The sequence below is a fragment of the Brassica napus genome, chromosome C1, assembly GCF_020379485.1.
Source record: "Brassica napus cultivar Da-Ae chromosome C1, Da-Ae, whole genome shotgun sequence".
Lineage (NCBI taxonomy): Eukaryota > Viridiplantae > Streptophyta > Magnoliopsida > Brassicales > Brassicaceae > Brassica > Brassica napus.
The window spans coordinates 38893321-38913321 of NC_063444.1; the positions used below are offsets into that span (position 1 = coordinate 38893321).

Sequence of the window (20001 nt, forward strand, 5' to 3'; positions counted from 1 at the left end):
TGGAGTTATATTGAGGCTGGTTGAAGTCATCCACTGATGCTTGATGATGAGAAGGTTTAAGTTCTTAAGCTGAGAAATCAGTAGATTGCTGCAGAGAAGAAGGCTTCAAGTTGCAACTCTAAGGCCAAGACTTCAATCTACAATGCTATTGATGCAAGCTACTTCAAGTTGATTTCTCAATGTGCTTCAACTTAGAAGGCATGAAAGACATTGGATAATATGTTTGAAGGTACTACAAGTTTCAAGCAAACTAAGCTGGATATGTTAAAAAGTATATATGATTATGCAGAGGTGTATCATAAGAAGTTGTCAAGTTGATAAAGCAAAAAAATATTCAGCTTTCGTCATCAAATGTGAATCATCTGATTTGAAAAGATACTTGTTCTTGATTTATTTATATTTTGATAAATGGACATGTGTTTTGTGTTTACTCATAAGGTTGTTGTATTTGATTCCGGACCATGTTTTGTACAAGAATTTTTGGAGGATTTTCTCTTGGAATACTAATGATTAGTAGGACCAACATATCGGATTTATACAAAGATATAAAGAGTAGTTAACGTTATGTTAAGCTTTCCAGAAATTGGTTGCTTCACAGGAACGTACTTTGTCTAAAACGTCATGGAAGCAAATAAATACCATAACCGTGCAACTAAAAAGTCAACAAGCATGATCGACCATTTTTATCTCCCCAGCTTGCAAACCTCATCGAATCCTGACTTTTCTTTTGATTATTATTTATTATATAGTTTTAAAAATTAGAAATATTATTATTATTTATTTACTGAGAAAATTATAGATATCAGGGGGTGTTATCCAATAATATATTTTAATAAAAATTACATTTAAACAAAATCTACCGTTATTTGAAATCAGTTGTCAATGTTTCGTAATCAATTAAGTTTAGAGTTTCATGTTTGTTGGGAGTCAGCTTGATAGATTGATTTTATGATATTAAATAAATTAAGGATTATATTTTATCTACCAAATCTTTCAATTTATATATTTGATTTCAGATGTTTGTCGTTATAGATGAACCCCTTTTTTTCAAATTGTTTGGAAAAAAATGGAACCGGCTCCTAGGGTTTTGGCAAAAAAAAGGAGATTTTTGTCTCCAAACGATCCACCGTCACCTGCTATAGAAGATAGATCTCTAGGCTCTGACGAGGAACAAAGGAGACTACTACACTCTTTGTTTACCTCTCTCATCAGGGGATCTCTTTTGCTTATGTTTCTAGCGACTGCTACGTTTGGTTTTTTTCTATAGCTTCCGGCTCACGTAAAGCTATTCCTTTGGTTTTTGGTTCATCTCTAGCATATGCTAAGTATTTCTTTTTTATTTCGATATCAATATTAGTTCAGATCTAGTGTCTACTTACACAGATCTTCTCGCTCTCAGTGTTGTCTATACACGTGTTGACAGGATGAGTAAGATAAACAGTATGGTGCTGCGTGGAGAGAGTCCTGATCAAGGGAACCAAGGTCTAGATCTGGAGAAGGACATCATCAGGATCCCTGAGTGTGACATGACGACGATGGCAGAAAGATTTAAGCTGACTCTTATTGGGCATGTCCTCCATCTGGGGGGGGGGGAGAAGCATTGAAGCCCTAATCTCGCAATTGCCTAGACCTCGCATCTGGAACGTAGAAGGACGAGTGAGAGGAAGAAACTTAGGGAATGGACGATTCCAATTTGACTTTGATAATGAGCGAGACCTCCAAGCGGTACTGAACAAGAGGCCTTGCCACTTCAACCATTGGAGTTTTGCTCTGGAGAGATGGGAGCCCTTCACTAGGGAAGACTTCCCAAACACAATCCCCTTTTGGGTGCAAGTTACGGGCGTTCCGGTACATTTCTGGAACGATGACACTTTCACAGAGATAGCAAAGGCGCTGGGAACAAAGATGGCAATAGATGCAACAAGTGCCCGTATTCAAATTTCTGTAAACATTGACAAGCCTCTCCAATTTGAAGGAACAGTGGGTTTCCCGAATGGAGATACTGGAAAGGTCACCTTCCTATACGTGGGCCTCCACAGATACTGCTTCACTTGTAAGATGATTTCTCATGATGAGAATAGCTGCCCGGAGCTAACAGAAACCCAAAGGGAACAAAAACGTCTACAGAGACTGGCTTTAAACAGCCCTGGTGCACAACGTCAGTTACCAGCTCATGACCCTGGTCAAGAACGTAAGCAAGGCAACAAAAGGCCTCACTCTCCTTCGCTAGATTTACACAGGCAGTCACCGCCCCCGCAAGGTCCAAACTGATGTTGCTTATGGGAGAAACAAGCGGTATGGTAATAACAAGGAGTCTCGAGGCTTTAAATCCAACCAGACAAACAGGTCACACAACCATGAACACTCATATCAGAGGAATAAATATAATTCAGGATCGTCTAGACATGGGGTTTGGAGTCGTTTGGACAAAGAGTACCCCATTCCTCGAGTTATAAGACGTGATGAAAGTGCTGGGATCCGCTCAAACACACAGCATATGAGCAGGGAGCAAAGGCAAGATTATATACCTCATGCTGATATAACTAGAGGTAAAGGGGAGAACATCTCCAGAGAGTTTAATGGGTCACGACAGCAAGAGTGGAGACCAAGAGTATCTCAGTCTTACACTAGCGACCGGACCAGAGACTCACATAATGATCGGGTCTTTGTGCCTAGGGAAATGAACCGTAGTACCCCGATGTCAACAGGAGTTGATCAGGATGACACAGATTCCCAAAGAACTATCTCTGAACACCCGAGAATTTTCACCAATAATGGAACACAAGGGAGTGGACATCTGGTGGTGCATAGGAATGAGACAGAAGAGGAAAAATAGAGGAGGTTAAAAGGTAAAGCGATCATGGCTCCACTTGATGCAACTCCAATGTCTAAGGCAAAAGATGCGACAAGCTCAGCCATCCTAATTGGTAGAAACACTATCATCATTGGAGACCAGCCATCGTTCAGACCAACCTCCCAAAGAGCTCTGATTGGACAGACAGCGGAGAGTGCACAAGGAAGGCAAAATGCATCTAGTGAGAGGGCCACCATCATTGATACCGCGACAAGAGAGGAGGGGATTCTGGATGACGACATGCTAACCGAAGAGCAAGCTAAACAAGTGAATATGACTGCGGAAGATGAAGCAGAGGTGGATAGGCTTGTCTCTGAGTTTGGGGACGTGATAATGGACGAAAATATGATGGAAAATGATGACCTCTTGGTAGATGAACCGGGCTTTGATGCGGAGAAGATTGATGCTATTTCCCAGCTGTCCCCAATGCAGGTCCAAAACGAGCCTGATGAGGCAATGGGACCAAAGAATCCGAGCTCCCATAGGCATGAGAAGGCTCAGAGAGCCGAGCATGAAAACAAGAAACATGTTGCATCGGCACAACCCATGCTGGAGGTTCCCCTTGACATGATTGCTACAGATAAAGGGGTAGCAAAGAAGAAACCCGCTAGCAGTGCTGACGTTAAAGGTGCTCGTGCGTCCAAGAAACTTGCAGCTCAAAGAGGAAGAGCATCCCCTAAGAAAGCCAGAGGATCGGGTATACCCAAAAAATCTGCCTCTCACAAAGTCCCTCGAATTGAGGTGTTTCCTTCTGCTAATAGCAAGAAATCTCTTTCTCTTACAGGTTCGGTGGTGTCCCATAAACCACCCAGTAAGAAGATATGAACATTATCTCATGGAACTGTCAAGGGGCGGGAGCCTACTTGACGAAGCAACACTTGCGAGAGTTGCACCGTTATTTTGCACCTTCTTTTCTTTTTTTATCAGAAACAAAAAACTCTTTTTCTTTTATGCAAGATTTACAGCTTTCTTATGGTTATAATAAATTGTTCACCGTGGAACCGGAAGGTCGAAGCGGTGGACTGGCTCTTTTTTATTTGGATTCTTTCGATGTCAAGATTCTTTACTCTGATAGGCGTATGATTGATATAGAAGCAACAATTGAAGGACGCAAGACTTTCTTGACATTTGTTTATGGTGATCTGGTCATTGAGTGCCGTGAATATGTTTGGGAACGCCTTACCCGGACGAGCTTGGGAAGAACAGGAGTCTGGTTCATGATAGGAGACTTCAATGAAATTAAGAACAATGGAGAAAAAAGGGAGGGCGGAAAAGGAAGGAAGCGTCTTTTATCCCTTTTAGAACGATGTTGGCTAACTGTGGCATGATTGACTTTCCATTCAAAGGTAACCCAATGTCGTGGGTTGGATTCAGAAGTTCGGGCAAGGTACAATGTCGACTTGACCGTGCGGTAGGTAATGAAGAATGGCACCATCTTTTCTCCCACACTAATGTGGAGTATCTTAAGCTATGGGGCTCAGACCATCGGCCAGTCCTGGCAAGGATTCAATCACGGGAAATACGGATCCAACGTAACTTTAAGTTCGATTAGCGGTTGATATCTTGCATATTCACATTGTTTTATCCATTTATTCATGTGCATTTTCATCATATAGATTAGGATTTAGCCATGTCTAGGTTGCATTTTGCATACATATGTCTCTATTTGGTATTCGAGTACCACATGGAGTTCCTGGAGACATTTGGGTACATTTGGAGCTCAAGGGAGGTGATTAGAGTGATCTTTGGACGAGCACTGCCTGGAGCGACTTCCCGGAGCGACTACATGAAGTCGCTGTGACACACATCCCAGAGAAATCTGGACAGAGCGACGTACAGAGGTCGCTCGCGTTTCTATCGCGAGACACCCCTCCCAGAGCGACCTGGACAGAGCGACATGAAGAGGTCGCTCGCGTTTCTATCGCGAGACACCCCTCCCAGAGCGACTTGCCAGAGAGACGCTCCAAGGTCGCTCGCATTTCCATGGTGAGACAACACCCAACGAAGCCCGGAGCGACCTCTCAGAGCGACCCACTGAGGTCGCTCCCGAAGGCCGGAGCGACTTGTCGGAGCGACATGCCGAGGTCGCTCCGCGTCTATTTGCCTATCGAACTCATGTTTTTCTAAGGGCCTTTTGGTCATTTCATTATGCACGTTTTTTACTTTCTAAACCTATGTTTAAGTATCTTTTGTAAGCCAGAGTGGCTGAATCTCTTTTCTGAAGAACAACTAGTAAAACTTCTTTTGATTTAGATTTCATTGCTTTCATCTTGTGTTCTTGTTGATTTCTTATCTATTTCTCTACATGATTAATCTGAAATCCACCATGGGTTTAAGAGGAATCATGGAGATTAGTGAGTAATTACCTTTTGAATTCATGGGTTATGGAGATCAAGGGTGATTAGGTTAGTTCTAGGATGTTTTAGTGTAGATCATTCTTGTTCCTTGCTAGTAGAGTATTCATAATGCATCTTCTGAGTTGGCCACTCAAAAGTTGATCAATAGGCATTTCCCACCCAAAAAGTGTTTGATGAAATGCCTGAGACAACTCTCCTAGGCTTTTAGTATACTTTGCCAAAGACATTTGTTGTTAAAGATTCTAAGATAGCTAATAGACTTGTTAGTAATGATTGCTTTCACATTATTCAACCAAAGACATTTTCTGTTTGAGATATGTTAGCAAATGAGCATTCATCTAGACATAGAGCTTGCTTAGAATTGTGTCTAGGCTTAAGGTTGATAGTTTGATTGATCGTTTGCCATCCTTAGTTTGAAACTTGATCACCCAAGGTCTAATCCCAATACCCATGAGTTCTCTTTTCCTTTAGTCAAGAAAGTATCATTCTTTAATTGTTTTCTAGTATTAGTAGTAGTTTAAAACCCATCTAAATCATTGGTTGCGCTTAGATTAGGTGAGTGCTTGCATTCTCGGTGTTTTGATATCCCTCAGAACTGGTTCGACATTCACTATACTACAACATTTGTTTAAGGAGCCTTAAAAACTCCTAATATCAGCGGTGGCTGAGCAAAGACGGCCTAGAGGAAGCCATAAAAGAGGGATGGGGAATCTCCTCTAGAAGAGATGCAAGCGAGCTGCATTTTAAAATAAGTAATGTAAGATGAGCTTTTTCAAAATGGAAAAACGCAAATCCGACCAACTCGGCAAAGATGATTGAAGATATAAGGGCTTTGCTTGAAGATGGGTTCACTAGCGAGGAAGTCCTGAACCTAAAATGGAACTTATGCTCAGCTTTTCGAGAAGAAGAGCTCTATTGGAAACAAAAGAGCAGAGTCCTATGGCTTAAGGAAGGAGACCGTAACACGAAGTTTTTCCATGCAGCCACCAAGCAACGGAGAGGCAGGAATCATATAATCAAATTACGAAACTCAGCCGGTGGACGGGTAGAGGACGACGAAGGCATAGAGCAAATGGCAACTACATACTTCCAGAACCTGTTTACTACATCTTCTTCGGGAGATCCCGAGGACGGACTCCGGTATATTACTGCGCAGGTCTCCCCAGATATGAACACGTCGCTCATACGACCGGTACTGGACTCGGAAATCATGAAAGCCATAGAAGATATCAACCCAGAAAAAGCGCCGGGGCCGGACGGGATGACTGGTACTTTTTATCAAGCGTTTGGGGACATAGTCGCAGAAGATGTGATTCATACAGTCAAGGGGTTCTTCAACTCGGACTCCTTTGATAGCCGACTAAATCAGACCAACATCTGCTTGATTCCAAAGACAGATTGCCCCAAGGAGATGACAGAATTTAGACCGATAAGCTTATGTAATGTAAGTTATAAAATCATCTCCAAGATTATGTGTAGACGGCTAAAAAAATTCCTCCTGAAGCTCATCTCGGAGACACAATCAGCATTTGTGGCTAGACGTCTGATCTCAGACAATATCTTAGTAGCCCGCCCAGGAGATTTTTCATGCTATGAGAACAAACCCAATCTGCAAGTCAAAGTTCGTAGCTATCAAAACCGACATGAGCAAGGCCTATGATCGAGTGGAATGGAACTTTCTGGAAGCTCTAATGCTTAAGATGGGCTTCGCAGAGAAATGGGTAGCATGGATTAAATGGTGTATCTCTTCTGTCTCCTATCAGGTCCTCTTAAATGGTGAAGCAAAGGGCAACATTAAACCCTCGAGAGGACTCCGGCAGGGAGATCCTTTGTCGCCTTTTCTTTTTATTATCCTGACAGAAGCTCTTATCTCCCAGATAAAAGGTGCAGAAGCTGAAGGGAGATTAATGGGGCTGAAGATTGCTCAAGAAAGTCCCGCCGTCTCGCACCTCCTCTTCGTAGATGATAGTATATTTTTCTGCAAAGCAGATGTCCAGTAATGTGCTGAGTTGATGAAGATCATTCATAACTATGGTGTGGCTTCAGGACAACAACTGAACACATCCAAATCGTCCATATTGTCTGGTAATAAAGTCCCTGCCGAGGCGAAACAAGCCATCAAAACAGCCGTCGGAATTCAGCGAGAAGGTGGAATGGGTACTTACCTAGGCCTCCCGGAGAAGATTTGTGGATCCAAACGACATGTATTTGCGTTCATTAGAGACAGATTAAACAATCGGATCAACTCTTGGAAAGCGAAGTTTCTGACTAAGGGAGGAAAAGAGATCCTCATAAAGTCTATAGCGCAAGTGCTGCCCACCTATGTCATGTCGTGTTTCTTACTTCCCCAAGACATTTTGAATAAGCTAAAGAGTGCGATAGCAAAGTTCTGGTGGAGCACAAAAGAAATAACAAAGGTTTACACTGGATGGCTTGGGATAAGATATGTAAACCTGTTGAGAAAGGGGGTTTGGGCTTCAAAGATTTGAAGAATTTTAATCTCGCACTACTTGCGAAGCAACTATGGTGCCTACTACATCATCCAACTTCTCTCCTGGCCCGTGTGATGAAAGGCAGGTACTATAGGCATACCAACCCATTGGAGATAAGCAGTTCGAATAGCCCGTCGTATGGTTGGAAAAGCATGCTGGTGGCTAAGGACCTACTTAAGAAGGGGCTGAGACATACGATTGGATCAGGTTACAACACACGGGTGTGGTTTGATCAATGGATCCCGACACAAACACCTAGATTGGTCAAAGATAATGGAACATGGAGAGATCCTAAGCTGTACGTGAATCATCTAATCGATCACAGTACCGGCGAATGGAGGATGGATCTGATACAGAACATATGTGATCCCGGTGAGATTTCTCTTATACAGAGCATTCGACCTAGCCGGAGTATTAAGGCTGATGGTTTCTGCTGGACCCATACAAAGTCCGGTCTATACACAGTCAAGTCTGGGTATGAACTAGCGACTCTGGAAAAGAGCGAAAGTGATGATTAACAAGTGCAAGAACCAAGTATCAATCCCTTACTATCTAAGGTGTGGAAACTGAAAGCTCCCAGGAAGATTAAACACTTTCTCTGGCAATGCTTAACAGGGTGCGTTGCGGTATGCAGCCGACTGGCTGAACGACACTGCAGAAACGAACGGGCGTGCCCTAGGTGCGGAGGAGATGAGGAAACTATAAACCATCTTCTCTTAGAATGCCCTCCGGCGGTGCAGACATGGGCGCTGTCCGATATCCCATCAATTCCGGGACAATTCCCGAGTAAGTCACTCCTGGAGAACTTTGATTTCCTTTTGTTTCGAGCCACTGCAAAGGGCGTCTCAACGCAAAGGCTTATCAAGTTCCCGTGGATTGCATGGTATTTATGGAAATCAAGGAATGATAAGCTGTTCAATGGAGTGGAGATCTCTCCTTTGGATTCTCTACTAAAGGCCAGCCAAGAAAGTGACGAGTGGTGCGTTGCGCAAGAGGTTGTATCGGCAGGAAAGGCTCGAGAGAGCACAGCAACGGTAAATCGTGAGGAGATGATGGAGTCGCACAAACCGAGATGTCAAGTGGATCCATCTTCGGCGACCAACCAAGCTACTTTCGGCGGGGGTTTTGTTCTAGATCAAGAAGACGGGAACTCAATCTTGGGTTCCTTTGGGAGAAATCAAGTCCTCTCTCCCATTCACGCGGAGTTCCAATCCCTGTTATGGGCAATGGGTAATTCTCTCCGATTGGGGCAAGAATCTATGCATTTCGAATCGGACTGCCTGCAAATGGTTAAGCTGATCGAAGAAGAAGAATATTGGCCATCTTTGGCTTCAGAATTAGATGAATTCTTTCATCTCCGTTCTTTGTTTACTTTATTTTTCCTTTCCTTTATTCATCGCGAGTTCAATTCTCGTGCGTATTTCCATTCTAAGGATGCTCGTATGAAAAACTCTGAATTTTTCCATGTAAACATTTTTGTTCATCCGGGCTTAGCTCAGGTTAACCCTCCCGGACCAGTTTAATGAAAGATGGTGCTTTTGTTGTTAAAAAAAAAAAATATGAACCCTTTCCATAACAAACTACCAATCCTAGTCGGTGGCATCTCCGATTGTTTCATTACTTTGATGGCAATTTAACCTCAACACAATTAATACATTGTGCTAACCGTTATATGATGGGCCTTAATCAGTTAATCCCTTGCGTTAGCGGAGTTGAAATAGGCCTTCATTACGAGACTTTTTAAAATGTACAACTTGTTGTAGTTTAATTAAACCGTTTGTCAGTTTTTCATTTTTTTTTTCTGTTTTTCATTTTTCTTATTGAATAAATGTTACATGGCGGATTTGAACTGATACAATCACAGACATTAACACAAACCACTAAGTTACATGTCATATTCTTTATCATTTATATAGTTTGTATAGGGCTAGACAAAATATCCAAATCCAAAGAATCGAACGGAATCCGACCAAAAAAATTGTATCAATCCCGAACCAAAACTGATTAAACATTCAAATGTATCTAAAATTTTAAGATTTGGAGAACCGGAACCGAACCCAACTTGAACCGAAATATTTTTGAAACCCGTAGATATCCTAACAATAACTATATATTTAAATATATTAATTATTTCTGATTTAATATTTTCAAAATATTCAAAATGCATGAAAATATTAAAAATTACCAAATATAGTAACAAGTAAATATCTAAAAATAGCCAAAAATTCTCAAAATACTGGAAATATCCAAAATACATACTTTTCTCCATCCATATATCCAAATTGAACCAATTTTCATATTAATTTTAATTATCTAGTCCTACATTATTTAAAATTTTATGCTATATATTATTATTTTTAGGATTTAAAGATATTTATTTAATTTTTGGTTTCTCTTATATTTAAAGGGGTACTCGAACTCGAACTGAACCCGTAAGAATTCTAATGGAACTAGAACCGAAACTTGTAAATATTCTAATAAAACTAAAATTTCTAACCCCGAAAACCCGAAATCTGAATAGAACTGTACCAAATTCAAATGGGTGTCCGAACACCCATCCATATGTTTGTTTATCTCAGTCTTGCGAATTATAGATCGAACACATTATGGACAAGTTATAACACAGGCAGAGCACATAATTAGGTTAATATTTCATAACTCGCGATGATTTCTTTCTTGAGACCTCTGGATGTTAACAAATAAGCACGTCCCAGTTTGAAGTTAGCCAAACCGGACTTGTTAATGGGTTGTGGGTTTACCGGTCCAACTGATCGAATCAGGCCAGGTTTCAACCCATTATAACCGAGACAAAACAGCACATCTATCAAAGGAACAACTTCTATCAAAAGTAACAACATAAGGCGATTTTAGATGAAATAAGACAAAGACAAAAACATAAGACAAGTTGTTCAAAAAAAAAAGAAGACAAAAACATAAGACAAAAAAGAAGAATAAAAAGAGAGGGAGGTAGAGAGATGCATGTGGTGAGCATTGTAGAGTGTATGAGTCTGGTTGGAACTATATTTTCAAGACGCACGCCTTCAAACATTTTTAACTCTTTAGTAATTTCCAAACATTGAAAAAAGGGAGAATTAGCAAAAGGGACACTTTTGTCTCATTAGGACTTTTGATCTTTTGGTCATTTTTGGACATGTTTTACCCTTTTGTAGTGTAACAAAATTTATTTCAAGTTTTAAAAGTTTCAAAAAATATGAAAACTATTGGAAACATAAGTATGATTATTTATATGTTTTACTTTAAAAAAAAAATATAATGAAATCATATTTTATTTTATGTCCTACCTGATGGTAGAACACATATTCTGATCATCTGCTTAGTTTAGAAATCGGATACTAAGTATGATACATTGATCTATCTTTGGTATATAACACAAACAAAACTTTCTTATATATTCTACCTTTGTTATATTTCGTTCAATTGTATTATGGCAAGATATCAATAGTCTACCTAAAGCTCCATTACACATTCTAGAACTAACTCTATGTTTTACCTTATCTTGTTTATATGTCATAACCTCTTCTACCTATTACCTGATGCTATGCGTGGAGAAGAATAGATTTCCCACCCACTATGTAAGATTCTACTCTACATATGATACATATTACAGCCAAATCACAAAAAAATATGAAAATTTCCATAAGCGGTTAAGTATCTTTCCTAAATCTACATGGAATCTACCCTTCTTAAGTCTACATGAAATCTACCATAAATCTCGCGCAAGATTAATTCCGTGTGTTCCTGTTCTTAATCCAGTGAAAACACACAAGATGTGTCTTTGTTTTGCTGTTCTCTGTATATTAGGATTTGATTGGTTTTCTTCTTCTTTAGCAACGAGATTCACCTTCATTGATGGCCATACTTTTTCAGTTTTACGAGTTCATTGCACAATGTGAAAGAATTAAAACAGAAAATAAGCAGATCATCTACAAACAGAAAAATAAAGACTCAGGTTTTACAGAATCTCAGAGTTATGAATCATAGGATCAAACTACGGATTTACTACAGACAAAAAAAAGAGAGTACATAGGTACTGAAAGATTTTGAGTTCTGCAGGTGATGAGATAATCACATGATTCAAGATCTAAACTCTTGAAATAAGAAACTGGTAATGGTATGAATATATATAGGGATTGCTCTGTTGTTGAACTTTCCCATAATGGCTTCTTTTTTAGTATGATTACTGATCCTGAACTTCAAAAATTTGACAGCTGCCTTTGCATATATTTGAGCAGCTTCAGCTTCTGCTTCTGCTCTATCCACCTCTTTTGCTGCTTCTTCAGCCTCTGTGATTCCAAATTCTGCCTCTGCTACTGCTCTTGCAGCGGTTTCTGCAGCTTCTTGTCCTGTCATGCGTTTTATCATAAATAACTCTCCCTCTGATCTTGACCTGGTGAGAAATTGGCACCCTTTTCGTTGGGTTTTGGTTAGTCATTTTTGTTGTTCCTTTTAAACAGAGTTGAGGAGACTTCTGCCTTGCTCCTGCGCTAGTAAAATTAGTAGAAAACCTGTACTTGTGTTTTATCTGAAAATGAGAATAAGAGCGAGTAAGTGTTTGTGTTCATGAATCTTGAATCCAAATCTGTTTTGAGTGTTTATCTTGACTAATGGCCCATTTGATGATAGATGCTTTAATCTTACGACTTACAGCCACATGTGTTTTCATATTCCGTGGAGTCTTGAAGTTCTCCTAAAATTTTACAAGCTAATACTAGTATGCAGTCTGCAAATCCTAAGAGAAACATAGAATCTCAAAGCTTACCACTATATACCTAAAGATTGAAGTTCTGTCAGAACCGCGTGGCTCTTTCAAGTTGGTAATAGCCTCCAAGATGATCTTGTCCAAACTACAAGAACAAGCAATATAGCTCAACATCTAATATTTATCAACTTAAGTCCTGTTCGTTTCATAGTCGCCGCGTCCGGCGGCTGCGTAAAAAAAAAGCTCTGTGATGGAGACAACAATAACAAAGCCGTAGACGCAGAAAACCCAAATCAGTCGCTAATACATTGCCATAGACACAGAAACTTAGACGCTGATGACGCTGATTTCTTCCGCGTTCGTTATATTAGCTGGTAGTTGTCGCCGCGACTGGAAATCAGTGATTAGTGCTTCTCCGGTGCCGTATGTTTCTGTCATTAAAGGCTTAATTTTTTGACGCAACCGCTGGAGTAAACGAACATGGCTTTAGAACAAAGATTAAAAATCTTTAATATTAAGAGCTTTGAGTACTTCTGCGTCTATCTCCGCGGATTTAACGTCTAGGTTGAAACATCACTTTCATCATCTCCACAGCAAGACCTGGCCTGTATGCTGTCTCTATGCGAAGCAGGCTAGACAAAACATGAAACGAGGGATGGATATGTAAATTGTTTCTCTCAATATATACCTTCTCTTTGGTCCGTCTTCTTTCACATGTATGTGAGTCGGATATCGACATCAATCTGTCACCATATGAATCAAAAACCATATAAAATATATCGGTAAAGATAAGCCTTTAACAATGAACTTTTCGAAATGTTTTTAAGCTTGATGTCGATATGGTGACGATTTCATCAAAATCGACCTCTAGAACAAATTATAATTTGAAAAGTAACTTTTAAAAAGTTAAGGTTTTAAGAATTTAGAGGATGAAACACATTTGAGGAATGATAGGATTTTGATGAAATTGACGAAGAAGTACAGAACTGAGCGGACAAGAACATAGAAAAATACTAGGAAGAAGAAACCGAGAACATAGATGACTTGGGTTTAACCTAGTGAAGAACAATAAGAAGAAATAATCAAGAGAAGAGGAAGATTCCCAAGATAGGCTCATTTAGGTGAATATACAAACTATATACGGTAATTAGGTACTCATGCAGATTTCAAAAATATTTGTAAATGTGGGTATTTGTTGAGGGTGTAGTGACCATTCTATCCAGTTACAAAGAAAAGAAACGATCAAACAAATCACGATTTGGATATATTCACCATAAGAAAAATCTCCAAAAACAAATGAGCTCACCATCATCATCACAAAAAACAAACACCATTACAATGCATAACTCAAACTAATCAAACAAGGGAAACAAAAACATAAATACCAGAAAAAAAATCGAGGACAATAACATGGATCATCACGCAACTTCCGTTCATCTTCTCCGCACAAGCACAATCAGTTATTAATCTGTTCAAGATCATATCGGGCAAAACAGTTTCTTCATCTACCGGCCATGTAACACCCCCGAACCGTCCTAAGCATAGGTCGATCCAACGGCCAACAATCAAACGAAAACATGACCGACGGACGATCCACACCAATGGTTGGAGATGAAAGGCCAACCGGCCAGCCAACAATCAAACAAGTACATGACTGACCGTCCAACCCAACACCATGGTCCGGAAGCGCTACGTGACGGGCTAGGGACGATCCGGTCAGAGTCACAAACTTTATTCCACAACCTAGACCAGTTCATCCCCTAACTCGTCCCGCTGCGTCAAGGCATAAGGCTTTGCAACCCGTACCTAGAGTTAGCCTTTTCCGTTAGATCAAGGCCTAAGGCTTTTCAATCCGTACCTCGACCTAACGTTGTGTTAGACTGGACTAGTCAAATATCAGAGTACTCATGAAGCGCATATAAAAACAATTTCTTTATTGATTCAAGAAATATTCATACATTGAATAATTCAAAATTGGGCCCGGCCTAATGCCAAAACGAGTCAACATAACACAATTCACAATACTGTTTACAAAAGGCATGAAAATCTACACCGGCAGTCCTAACGTCCAGCACCAAGCTATCCGATCATCCTTACCTAAAGCGACCTGCAAAAAGGACAACAGAGTTGGATGAGTAATCTAGTATTACTCAGTGAGCTGGCGGCCTCTACCCGCAACCTAGAATCTAACCCAGACAACCCAAAATAACAATCAATCTAGCCCTAGCATGCAATAAAAGCTAAGGCTAAGCAAACCGTTACTAAGTTAGACTTGGCCTCCTGCCATGATCTAGCTTCAAGGAACGGGAACCTGCATTAAAACAAGTCAAAAACCAATCCCTAGTTGGCCAACCAATGATACCGCATAGCTTTAATATCCACCACCCTTCACAAGCAATCACTCAAACACAAACAGGTCAACGTCAGGCCTACAATAACCAAATACACACCAAGCCTAATCTGGTACCTAAACCAGACTTAGGACTTAATGTCAGAACCTGCAAACAAATCAATTAACAACCAAACACAATCACAATAATAAGACTATGAGTAACTACGACTCGATCTAACTTGTAACACCGTATATCGGTGCTACACTAACTCGAGGATTCCATAACCCTCTACGACACACTAACACAACACTCTAACCTGGGCCCTGGTGACTTCCTCGTCTCTATCGGCAATATCCTATCTCCCTACCATAAAGGCCAGAAGAAGGAACTTTCAACCGACCGCGGCCCACAGTCCTTCGGGTCACCGCGCGATAGCCCATAGTCCTTCGGGTCACTGCCACATTACACCGTCGTGTAATACTCAGCCATAGGCCATGACCCCGTCTATCTGAGTCTTCCCGATCTAGCGAATAAGAGGTTTCCTTGAACCCGCTGAATACAAGACCGAGGAAATACTAGTCCACCCCAAAACATGCCTAGCATGGGCGGGTTTCGCACCTGCTGTCGGCATAACACTCGACACACAATCCCTAGGAAAGACCTAAGGGAAAAGACTCGTACCGAAAACTAAATAATACTTAGGAGTCTATGACACTAACCACTAGTAGTAGTAGTCCGGCCTATATGGCATAGGACATGTAGTACCAATATCACAACTAGGAGATCAGCCTATATGGCCAAAGATCCCCTAAACAACAACAACTAAACAACTCAACCAGTTAGTCACTCCCTTACCAAGAGATGACTAACCTCAATCAACAAGATTAATTAAACGAGCAAGCATTTAATTAAATCTACTCAATCAAACCATTACCTAGATAGTTCGACCTCCTGCTACGACACTATCTTTAAAGATAACGGGAACCTGCAGTCAACCATATCAACACGCAAGAATATAAATCATGATGCATCCTAATCCTAGTCAGGTTATTATCTCAGTCTTAATTGCATTCATCCCAGTTTAGCCCTTGCTAAACTGAGTCCGGTTCCATAAATAACCCTAAGGACTCTACCATGTAACAGCGTGAGCATTCTACTCTATATGCGACTCGATCTTCCCTTAGTTCCAAGTGGAACTCAACTACCCTAAATTCCAAGTGAAATTCACACAAGCCAACTCACACTGTTCTAGGCGAGAAACGGCTGGTTGATCGGAGAGGACTTAGCCAAAACCCAATGGACGACTTGACTGGACTGGACTGATCTCGACTTGGACAGAACATGGGCTTCACCATGTAGAAACTGACAGGCTTCAACAGACTGATCTGGACTCTTACAGAACCTCCTTTAGCTTCTGGACAGTTCTTCGGACTTCCCGGTGGAGTATTGAGCAATACTTCGACTGAAATGAACCCGTGGAACTGAACTAACTCCGGACAGTACCTCCACTTGATCATCAAAGAATATAACTGGCCTGGACAGATTGATTTGGATAGAGCTTCTGCGTCACAATCGTAAAGAATCAACGATTGGACGGAACTGGCCGTCTCGGTGGAGTATCGGTCTTCAGAATCGACGACTCTACATCGACCACTTTCTCTCTCTCTCTCTCTATAGCCACGTTGACTTGATTCCCATCTGAGCTTATCTTCATTTGATTGAACTTCAGTTGGACAAAACCTTCCCTAGGCGCTGATTCGAAATCAGTAGAGAACTGGCCTCGAAAACTCTCTAAAACTCTCGAAAAAGATCGGAAACTCTTGCTTTCTTTTTTTACCTTCCTCTCACGTTTTGAACTGGCTTTGGAAAGGTATGGATGTGATGAAATGATCTGGGGTCATGGGCTATTTATAGAAGACAACAACCAATCAGCTTCAGGTTGGTGACAGCCCGTGTGTCGCTTCACATGGCTCCGGACGCATGCACGGCGGCACCTCGTGCTCCACATGGCTGGCTGCATTTCCAGGACACGTGCAGGACGCCATCACTCGTCCCAGATGTCAGGCTGCATTACTAGAACTCATGTAAGGCGCCACAGCAGCACACACATGTCGATCAGCATGCTTCGGTTGCATGCGCGGAGAGACCTCGTGCTTGGTCGATCCACCTTGTGCTTCTACATGTCAGGATGCATGTACAGCTTCCACGCACGGCGACACCTCGAGCTTCTGGAGACACTCAGCTTGTTATATGGTTGACACCACGTTCTGAACCTGATGTTAGGAGTTTTCAAGGCTCCTAAGGCAAATGTTGTAGTATAGTGATTGTCGAACCAGTTCTGAGGGATATCAAAGCACCGAGAATGCAAGTACTCACTTAATCTAAGTGCAACCAATGATTTAGATGGATTTTAAACTACTACTAATACTAGAAAGCAATTACAGAATGATACTTTTTTGACTAAGGGAAAAGAGAACTCATGGGCATAGGGATTAGACCTTGGGTGATCAAGTTTCGAACTAAAGATGGCAAACGATCAATCAAACTATCAACTTTAAGCTTAGACACAATCTTAAACAAACTCTATGTCTAGATAAATGTTCATTTACTAACATATCTCAAACATCAAATGTCTTTGGTTGAATAATATGAAAGCAATCATTACTAACAAGTCTATTGGCTATCTTAACACCTTTAACAACAAATGTCTTTGGTAAAGTATGTTAAAAGCTTAGAAGAGTTGTCTCAGGCATTTCATCAAACACCTTGTGGGTGGGAAATGCCTAACGATCAACTTTTGAGTGACCAACTCAGAAGATGCATTATGAATACTCTACTAGCAAGGAACAAGAATGATCTACACTAAAACATCCTAGAACTAACCTAATCACCCTTAATCTCCCTAACCCATGAATTCCAAAGGTGATTACTCACTAATCTCCATAATTCCTCTTAAACCCATATTGGATTTCAGATTAATCATGTAGAGAAATATAGATAATAGATTAGAAATCAACAGGATAACTTATGATCAAATGAAACAAAGAGATGAACTTTTCCAAGAGGTTTTTGGTGGTTTCCTCCAAGATCAAGATAATCCGCCCTTGATGGCTTACAAAAGATACTTAAACATAGGTTTAGAAAGTAAAAAACATGCATAATGAAATGACCAAAAGGCCCCTAGAAAAACATGAGTTCGACAGGTAAATAGACACAGAGCGACCTCTGCACGTCGCTGCGATAGGTCGCTCCCGGGTCGTTTCTTCGCGAGCGACCTGGCTGTGTCACTCCGAAGACGTCGCTCCCGGGTCGTCTCCTCGCGAGCGACCTGGCTGTGTCGCTCTGAAGACGTCGCTCCTGGGTCGTCCCCTCGCGAGCGACCTGGTTGTGTCGCTCTGAAGACGTTGCTCCCGGCTTCGTTTTGTGTCGTCTCGCCATGGAGACGCGAGCGACCTCGGAGCGTCGCTCTGGCCAGGTCGCTCCGGGATGTGTGTCACAGCGACTTCACGGCGTCGCTCCGGTGAGGTTGCTCTGGTGCACTGCTCGTCCGTTGATCGCTTTAAACACTTCTTTTGAGCTCCAAATGCGTCCAAATGTCTCCAGGAACTCCATGTGGTACTCCAATACCTAATAGAGACATATGTATGCAAAATGCAACCTAGACATGGCTAAACCCTAATCTATATGATGAAAATGTACATGAATAAATGGATAAGACAATGTAAATATGCAAGATATCAACTCCCCCAAACTTATTCTTTTACTTGTCCTCAAGTGAACTTTCTAGAACTCATAGGGAGAGAGGTTTGAAGGTGAGAGCTCATAGCCAAAAGAAACACACAAAGCACTCAAATCAACATCTAAATTCAGCATTAGTACACCTTCTCTTATTATACTCTAGCTTCTCTAGGCCTATCTCAACTCTTTTCATCCCTACACTCATCATCATGCATTCGCACATGCAAATCAGCCAACTCTCAAGTTCATAAAGCATAGCATCAAGTGAATTCTTGCAAATGGTCAATTGGTCCAAATCATTTGGTTGAGTAAGAGAAGGCTTTTATTCAAGTGGGTCAAGAGGTTCAAAATCCATGATCTTTTAAAGTGGTTTACTCTCAAAACAAGTAACCTTGACATTACACATAATATACTCGACCAATCTTTCTCTCTTTTTTTTTTTTTTTTTTAACGGGTTTCTACAGGTCAGATCTTCTGGTAAGTCAAAAATTTGTGAACACATCTTCAGGTAAGTCACCGATTTGAGAAAATAATATATCACCTTTGAGAAGAGAGTTGCTTCTAGATATGAATAGAGGCTGAAGAAAGAGAAATAGAAATAGGAAGTGGTGATGAATTTAGTTTTTTCTCTATTTTTTTTTGCGTAGAAAGGTTTCTTCAAATTTTTAAAACTCATTATTAATACAGAAGCGTGTTGCTGGCATGGACAAGAAAGGAGTTGTGTCCGTTTAGGTTCACCTCTGCCACATTGAATAAGGTTAATGTTGGTATTATTTAAAAATCAACAGTTGCATGTCTGTTTACCTAATATCAATTCATAATTTGTCTATCTACCGCAAATTCCCTAAGACTCATTTAGGTGAATAACCAAAACGTAGACGGTAATTAGGTAATCATGCAGATTTCAAAAGTATTTGCAAATGTGGTTATTTGTTGAGAGTGTAGTGACCATTCTATCCAGTACGTTTGAGGTGCAGAGCTATTCCCTATGTAAAACCAGATTTGCAAAATATTTGAGGCAAAAGAAAATGTTAGAAACCAAATCAATCGGTAGACTGTGTTGCTATTTTTAGAGCGGCATAAACGCAAGAAATTTTACTGTGGGCCTTATGTGTGTGTGTTGAATCCGGTATTATGGCAGGATAAAAATCGCAATTGTCGGTAATAGAACTCACAAGAGGAAAAGAGAGCTAGAACTTCCTTCTCTGGCTCGAAAGATAACAGATGTGACATAACAGATGCCATTCACAAAGTGTTAATGCAAAGTAAAACCCACTACCGTAAAGGCACAAGCTTTCAACCAAAAGAAACAAGTTGTCATCAAAATTCAGCATAAAACACAACTATCAATATGAATCTGACAACAAATAAGCTCTAGACTTTACAGATGAGAGCCTGACAAATAAGACCAGTCAGAATTTGGATTTCATGTCCGTTTTATGGGAACACGACAACGGCAACGGTGAAGGCATAGTGATGCAACATCATGATACCTTCACCGCCAAGC

The 20001-nt window shown here is 40.7% G+C and overlaps 2 protein-coding genes and 1 long non-coding RNA gene across 3 annotated transcripts; 2 read left to right on the top strand and 1 right to left on the bottom strand.

The window, feature by feature from the left end:
- Nucleotides 1-1569: 1569 nt before the first annotated feature.
- On the top strand, nt 1570-2836 carry LOC125580002. Its single transcript, XM_048743932.1, has 2 exons — nt 1570-2260; nt 2394-2836. Exons 1-2 carry the CDS (start codon nt 1570-1572, stop codon nt 2834-2836), a joined length of 1134 nt encoding a protein of 377 aa, XP_048599889.1.
- Nucleotides 2837-7777: 4941 nt separating this feature from the next.
- On the top strand, nt 7778-9226 carry LOC125580003. The gene is made up of 2 exons (XM_048743933.1): nt 7778-8210; nt 8319-9226. Exons 1-2 carry the CDS (start codon nt 7778-7780, stop codon nt 9224-9226), a joined length of 1341 nt encoding a protein of 446 aa, XP_048599890.1.
- Nucleotides 9227-11605: 2379 nt separating this feature from the next.
- Nucleotides 11606-13937, bottom strand: LOC106374865. The gene is made up of 3 exons (XR_001275124.3): nt 12955-13937; nt 12484-12568; nt 11606-12246 (listed from the first exon to the last, which is right to left on the bottom strand). It is a non-coding gene; the product is annotated as an uncharacterized LOC106374865 (long non-coding RNA).
- Between the last annotated feature and the right edge of the window lie 6064 nt (nt 13938-20001).